We start from the raw sequence: 8,009 nt of genomic DNA, 5'->3' as shown, positions 1-8,009 counted from the left end.
GCCTGTAATCGAACCCACAAATGCTGATGCTCCAGATACTCAACTAGTCTAAAGAAGGACAGTTTTATTGTTTCATTAATTAGCACAACAGTTTTCAGCTGTGCTAACATAATTGCAAAAGGGTTTTCTAATGATCAATTAGCCTTTTATAAGGATAAACTTGGATTAGCTAATGCAACGTGCCATTGGAACACAGGAGTAATGGTTGCTGATAATGGGCCTCTGTACCCCTATGTAGATATTCCATTCAAAATCAGCCGTTTCCAGCTACAATAGTCATTTACAACATTAACAATGTCTACACTGTATTTCCGATCAATTTGATGTTATTTTAATGGACAAAAAATGTGCCTTTCTTTCAAAAACAAGGACATTTCTAAGTGACCCCAAACTTTTGAACGGTAGTGTGTATATGTATATATTTTTTTCTTCCATATTTAACCTCTACTTCCATATATATACTCCCATACATTTTTTAAACTGGTACCGGGCTACCTTCATATGAGTCTTGTGATGCTTGTGGGTATCCTAGAGCAAATCCGATATGTACGTGTTTGTGAGAGTCTCACCTTTCGGTGGTGGGGTCATATCAGTGTGTAGTCCAAACGGTTTGGATGCTACAGACTTTTTCGTGAGAAGACCGATTTTTGGGGTGACTCCTATTCTGATAATAACCAGCTGTAGCTCTGCCACCTTCACTGCAGCTGTGGAAAGCTGATGTCTGCTGATGCGGTAGATTGAGACACAGCCCATTCAAATAAACTGATATCTCTAGCTTAAACAGACATATATTGATTGGGATGTTTTTATTATGCTAATTAGATTTCTGTGCGGGCGCGGGCATCGACTCTAGGGGGTTCATTATCGTACTCACAGATCCTGTGCGTAGCAGGAATTTCAGGTTGCTGGCAACCGAGAGGTTGTGAGTTTAAGTTCAAAGTGATGTCGACTCCCAAGTAATGTACACTTTGCTGGTCTGCAAAACCATGTCCATCATTATCATATTTCCCAGCATGCTCTATTGTAGTTAGACTTTTTGAATTGTTTGTTTCAATATCTGTTTTGGCGTGTAGATTGATTGATTAATTTATCTTGTGCTACACAAAGATAAATAATTTACCTTTTTCTAAACAAATTCAATCTGTTAGTTGGATATATTGCACCTGTTATTGAAATGGTTGGTCTAGTTTAGATTGTTTAGCTAGTCTCATATATTTATCTTTCTAACCCTAGCAGTCATTCTGAATGCTGATTGTGGGAATCCACTCTACCTGGATTCCAATAGAAATTAAACATCACTTTGCATGCCAGTATAATGTTGCTTGATGCTGGCTTTCCTTTAGCTTATGCTGGTCACCAATGTCCAAAACACAGCAAAGGCTAGTCACCAGCAAAAACACATCAATGGCTGGTCACCTGCAAAATACAACAAAGGCTGGTCTGCCAGCGAAAAACACAATGAAGGCTGGTCTGCCAGCATAACCAGCTAGACCATGCTGGTCAGACCAGCTTGACCAGCTAGACCATGCTGGTCAGCTAGACCATGCTGGTGTGAGCTGTGAGTGGGACCTCACAAACTCACAGCTCACACCAAGTCCATGTGAACGAAGCAGACAGGACTCCATAACCTGGGGTTGACGAAGCCCAGACCACTCTGGCATTTACATCCCCCTCATACGCTGCTTTACTTTTTTTGGGAGGCTGTTACTTCATTTTCCACTCCCTACAGCAAACATTTCAAACCACCCGATGATTTACTGGTTTTCCAGTTTGACCAAAACACTCTCTGGCTCTCTCACATGGCTGCCTGCAACACTGTGCCATAGCTCAGAAACATGACAGGCAGCCTCTGCTAACAGTCACAAATTCTGCACATCATAGTGAAGGGCAAATGGCCACTTGTGTGGCGATGTTAAAGGCATGAATCACAGGCTGTGTGAGGGCTTGTAGACGGACGGAATGTAGATGACCTCCCATGCTTTCTTAACACCTCTTACACTTATCAACTGACGCTCTGGATAAGAGCGTCTGCTAAATGACTTAAATGTAAATGTACATTCTGTTCTGTAGACCATAGCCCACCCCCCACTCTCTCCCGTTATGAAGACGGGAAAAGTCATTAAGCACAAATGGGGAGGAGTGAAAAGCTCGTCATTTGCTTTTGCTTGAGAGGCAAAGCTCAGAACCATAGACAGACAGAGAGAGCCAACAGAGGTCTGTGCAAGGGTATGGGAATATCAGCAACACTTTCACTATGTGGGATACAACAATGGCATACCGCTATTTAGGGGAACGCTGGCAAACATAATTTGGAAGTCTGTGTTTTTTGAGAGACCGTCAAGTATAATCTCCAGTTTTGTGGGGGTCACAACAGAATTGGCTGATGCATGGACCGGTAGCTTGACATTGGAATTGCCTTTCAGGGTTTCAATCAAGTCGTAGGTTATTCAGTCATACAGTCATATTTCATGTTTTATTATTGTTTTTTTCTATAAAATAGCAACAGACTTGACAGTTTATATTGCTAAGTAATCATGAAAGATAAGGAATGGACTTTCCTGGACTTTCTTCCATGAGCCCCTCACTCCTCCCTCACCTCTGCGGCTAAATCAGAGGTGAGTGAGGGGCAGCATCAGGGTGAGGACAGGGTGTTCATGATGGGGAACGTCATGCGTGGCGCTGTGGCCTTCATCCCCTCTGAGCGCTGCCAGCGTTTCCTGGTGGGCGACCTAAAGGAGATGCCTCTTGATCGGACACTAGACCTGAGCAATTTCCAGCTGCGTCGGCTTCCTGTGGCTGCCTGCCTGTTCAATGAGCTGGTCAAGCTCTACCTGAGTGGCAACAACCTGAACACCCTACCTGCAGACCTGCAGGACCTGAGGAAGCTGCAGCTCCTAGCTTTAGACTTTAACTGTTTCGAAGAGCTGCCTGCGGCGGTGTGTCAGCTACCCCAGCTTAACATCCTGTATCTGGGCAACAACAAGCTCTGGAGTCTCCCCCGGGAGCTGGGTGAGTTGAAAGAACTTAATACCCTTTGGTTGGAGACAAACCGCTTCATTGAGTTCCCCAGTGTGGTCTGCGACCTCCCCAACCTCAAGACCCTCCATCTGGGGTACAACCAGATAAGCAAACTGCCCATGGAGCTCAGTGGACTGAAGGAGCTGAGGAGTATCTGGCTAGCCGGGAACCAGCTGTTTGAGTTCCCGCCAGTGTTGCTTGCCATGCACTTTCTGACCGTGATTGATGTGGACCACAACAAAATCTGCCGTTTTCCCGTTCTCTCCCACTTGCAGGGGTTAAAACTGGTAATCTACAACCACAACCCCTGTGTGAACGTACCTGTGGTCAGGGAGGGGGTCAGGAGGGTTGGACGCTGGTCAGACAGCTCAGATGATGAAGAGGATGGTGAGGATGGGTCAAAAGTGTGTGAGACACTGACGGAGGTGAAGGAGCTTGCCTCAGAGGGAGATTTGGACTCACTACTTGAAAAGGGTGCTGGAAGAATCTGACCTTCAGCCGTGGATAGGCTGGAGAACAGGATGCCAGTCAAGTGGAGCACTTACTGGAGAGCGGCCATTTGTCTCGGCATGTTACACAAGCAGACAGGCCTGATGGTGTTGGCTTCCAAATATGGTAAAGCCAATAATATGGACCTAAACACAGATGACAAATAATAAGCTATCACAATTGGTTTTCCATCATAATGAAACATGGACCTCACGAAAAGCGCCAGGTGAAATCTCACATGATGTTCTCTATTACATAACTATCTGCAGACTTGATTGTGGCTAGTTTTCAGTTAATTTAACAGGTGATTATCCAATTTAAATAATTTCTGGAGACATGAAGAAATTCTACCAGTTGTCCCTATTTATTAACTTTTGCTGGGGGCAGTATGCTGTTTGTATAGCATTGAGGACAGAGCAAATTCTCCTGTGTTAAATCAATACTGACTGTGTTAAATTTAACACTGGTCATGGCTACACAGGTCTACACTTTTGAGTGTTAAATGAACACTGTGCTTAGTGCTGACACTATTACACTTTGTCAGTGTTAAGGAATTAAAACTTTCAGTGTTGTGCAATAACACCTTATATAGTATTTTTACCCATTGCACCAAGAGGTCAGTATCTCTTGACAAGGTCACACAGTTGGGTTAAGGACATTACAATAATGTTTTAAGTCTTTATTGTAACATGCTCTTATATAAGAGTTTATAAAAACTTCAGAACTGGAAGCAGACATGCTCAAATGTTTATTAACATAACTATAGACCACTTAAACTAGTACAACTCTTCCACTCACAGGTGGCCAAAAAAACCTAATTGAAAGCCACGTCCCAATAAACCACACCTCAAATATAATTTCCCAGTGTGCCTTGCCTTTTTGAGTGAATTGTATCCCTAACGCCCATGACGGTACTAGTTAGTGACAGCGACATTGTTGTTAAATTAATTCCTTTTCAGTCCTGTGGACTTCAAGTGGGTTCCTACTGTAGGCAAATGTGATCATTAAAATTAAACTGTTTATGACAATACATTACATATATCATAAAGACCTTACTTTGACGGCCAAGTTTTACCCTAACACAGAGGTGTTAGGAACCTGCAAGTCATATTATGCTGGTTTGCTAAATTATGTGTAATTTCTATTGGAATCCAGCCAGAGTCAGGACAGCCAACAGTTACAATATTTTATACACCCACATCCTGCATTAATAATGATTATCAGGGTTAGGAACATTGATAAAAGAGACTACCTAAACCATTTAAACTGGAACAACGGGTGCAATAAATCTACATTGAACAAAAGTATAAACGCAACATGCAACAATTTCAAAGATTTTACTGAGTTACAGTTCATATAAGGAAATCAGTCAATTGAAATCAGTGAATTAGGCCCTAATCTATGGATTTCACATGACTGGGTATACAGATATGCATCTGTTGGTCACAGATACTGTAAAAAAGAAAAAGGTAGGGGCATGGATCAGAAAACCAGTCAGTATCTGATGTGACTACCATTTTCATCATTGCAGTGCGAAACATCTCCTTCGCATAGAGTTGATCAGGCTGGAATGCCACACCTCTTTCATGGCTGTGCAAAGTTGCTGGATATTGGTGGGAACTGGAACACGCTGTCGTACACGTCGATCCACAGCATCCCAAACATGCTCAATGAGTGACATATCTGGTGACTATGCAGGCCATGGAAGAACTGGGTCATTTTCAGCTTCCAGGAATTTTGTGCAGATCCTTGCGACATGGGGCCGTGCATTATCATGCTGAAACATGAGGTGATGGCGGCGGATGAATGGCACGACAATGGGCCTCAGGATCTTGTTACGGTATCCCTGTGCATTCAAATTGCCATCAACAAAATGCAATTGTGTTCATTGTCTGTAGCTTATGCCTGCCCATACCATAACCCCACCGCCACCATTGGGCACTGTGTTCACAACATTGACATCAGCAAACCGCACACCCACAGGATGCCATAACTGCTGTCTGCCATCTGCCTGGTACAGTTGAAACCAGGATTCATCCGTGAAGAGCACACTTCTCCAGCGTGTCAGTGGCCATCGAAAGTGAGCATTTGCCCACTGAAGTCAGTTAAGATGCCTAACTGCAGTCAGGTCAAGACTCTGGTGAGTACAACGAGCACGCAGATGAGCTTCCCTGAGACAGTTTCTGACAGTTTGTAAAGAAATTCTTCTGTTGTTCAAATCCACTGTTTCATCAGCTGTCCAGGTGGCTGGTCTCAGATGATCCCGCAGGTGACGAAGCCAGATGTGGAGGTCATGGGCTGGCGTGGTTATACATGGTCTGTGGTTGTGAAGCCGGTTTGACATACTGCCAAATTCTCTAAAACAACGTTGAGAAATCAACATTCAATTCTCTGGCAACAGCTCTGGTGGACATTCTTGCAGTCAGCATGCCAATTGCAACTGCGCAAAACTTGAAAGATCTGGGGCATTGTGTTGTGTGACAAAACTGCACATTTTAGAGTAGACTTTTATTGTCCCCAGCACAAGGTATACCTGTGTAAAGATCATGCTGTTTAATCAGCTTCTTGATATGCCACACCTGTCAGGTGGCTGGATTAATTTAGATTTTTTAAATGTTATTTATCTTTATGTAGCATAAGATCAATCAATCAATCAACGTACATGCAGATATTAAAACAGATATTAAAACCAATTGTGAAAAAATCTGACTGCAGTAGAGTAAGCATGGAAATATTATAATGATGGGCGTGGTTTTGATGGGAATGTTTTACTCTCCACAGAGTAAAACTGGCACAATCACACACTCATATTCAACACTTTTTATTAACACCACCACCGAGGGATCTTTTTCACCAATGAGTCTTAAATTTATTCTTAGAATGATAAATGAACTCCTGAATCAACACTAGAAATGTTACACTGAAAAATCAACACTTGGTAACACTGGTCAATTTGCTATGTAGATATTATTTTCATGAAAGGATTTTATACAGATATTGTCGTCATAGGCTCTTACAGAGGCAGTATTGAGACACTTCTTAGTTATCAGAATTTACATAGACCTAGTTCATTTTCCAAATTTCTCGAGAATATGAAATACTGTCGACCTGCCAAGGCTTATTTCGGTGAGGTGATTAACGTCTTTGACATATGGTTAAAGTCAAGCTACATCTTTCATCCAGAATTATGCATAATTTAGGTTATATGACAGATAGGGCCGTAGATTTGATTTAAAGGTGTTTAATGGGTTTTTAATATTATCACAGGAGCTTCTTACCAATAATAAAAGCACAGCTGTATGAGACTAGCTAAAGAAATGACACACAGGTGAAATATTGTGCTACCTGAGAGAACACTATAAACCCCAATGTGCTGTTGTTACTCAAAACATTGGAGGAAACCTCTTGCACTTAATATATCTCAGTACAGTTACTTAAAGTGATTTTGTAGTCGTTACTCAAACCAATAGAGTCACTGTGACCCTGTAGGCGGTCCAGATTTGGAGTTTCATCAGCTTGAACATTTTGAGTAATGTCCCCACTAAGGCCATATTCCAACTACGAGATATGAAATGAGAGTCTGAGAAGCTGTGGCGAAAGAGCCCACTATGCACAGATGTCAATTCAACATCTATTCCACTTTGGTTCAATGTAATTTTGTTGAAATTACGTGGGGTAACACGGGTCGTATAAAGGGGACCAAGGCGCAGCGTGTAGAGTGCTCATATTTACTTTAATGAATATACTTTAACAAAAAAAAAAAAAAACGACCAAAAATAGTTCCGTCAGGTGACATACACTAAACAGAAAACAACTACCCACAAAACCCAGGAAGAAAAAAACCCTACTTAAATATGATCTCTAATCAGAGGCAACGAGGATCAGCTGCCTCCAATTAGAGATCAACCCAAACAATCCCAACATAGAAGTAGAAAAACTAGAACTTAACATAGAAATAGAAAACATAGAACAACCCAAAAACACCCCCTGTCACGCCCTGACCTACTCTACTATAGAAAATGACATCTTACTAGGGTCAGGACGTGACAGTACCCCCCCAAAGGTGCAGACCCCGAATGCAACATAAACAAAACCCAACAAAACACAAAGGGAGGGTAGGGAGGGTGACAAAAGTCTATGGCGGCTCAAATGCAGTCCACCTAACCTTAACCTCCAGCATAGGAGGCGGCTCCGGTTCTGGGCGTATTCCCCGGTCCACCCGTTGATCCTTCTGCTTTATTGCCACCGGACCGTGGATCGTCGTCGAAGGAACCGGACTGTAGATCATTGCTGGAGGTTCTGGGCTGCAGGCCGCCTCTGGAGGCTCCGGGCTGGACAACCCAAAAACACCCCCTAGAACAACCCAAAAACACCCACTGTCACGCCCTGACCTACTCTATTATAGAAAATGACATCTTACTAGGGTCAGGACGTGACACGTGGAAACAACATTGATTCAACCAGTGTGTTCCCAGTGGGAGATGTCTACTTTTCAATTCACA

General features: G+C 42.7%; 1 protein-coding gene across 1 annotated transcript; it reads left to right on the top strand.

Annotated features, from left to right (window-relative positions):
- The first annotated feature begins 2,513 nt into the window (after positions 1 to 2,513).
- LOC115196672 (leucine-rich repeat-containing protein 10-like) lies at positions 2,514 to 4,053 on the top strand. Its single transcript, XM_029757513.1, has one exon. The coding sequence runs from the start codon at positions 2,655 to 2,657 to the stop codon at positions 3,507 to 3,509; it is 855 nt and encodes a 284-aa protein (XP_029613373.1). The 5' UTR covers positions 2,514 to 2,654; the 3' UTR covers positions 3,510 to 4,053.
- Positions 4,054 to 8,009: the final 3,956 nt, after the last annotated feature.

Source organism: Salmo trutta, chromosome 7 (genome assembly GCF_901001165.1).
Source record: "Salmo trutta chromosome 7, fSalTru1.1, whole genome shotgun sequence".
Classification (NCBI taxonomy): Eukaryota; Metazoa; Chordata; class Actinopteri; order Salmoniformes; family Salmonidae; genus Salmo; species Salmo trutta.
Note: the sequence above shows the minus strand (reverse complement) of the source record. Positions and strands in the feature narration are given on the sequence as shown.

Coding starts and splice junctions, on each gene's coding strand:
- LOC115196672 (XM_029757513.1), top strand. CDS start 2,655: ATGATGGGGAACGTCATGCGTGGCGCTGTGGCCTTCATCCCCTCTGAG.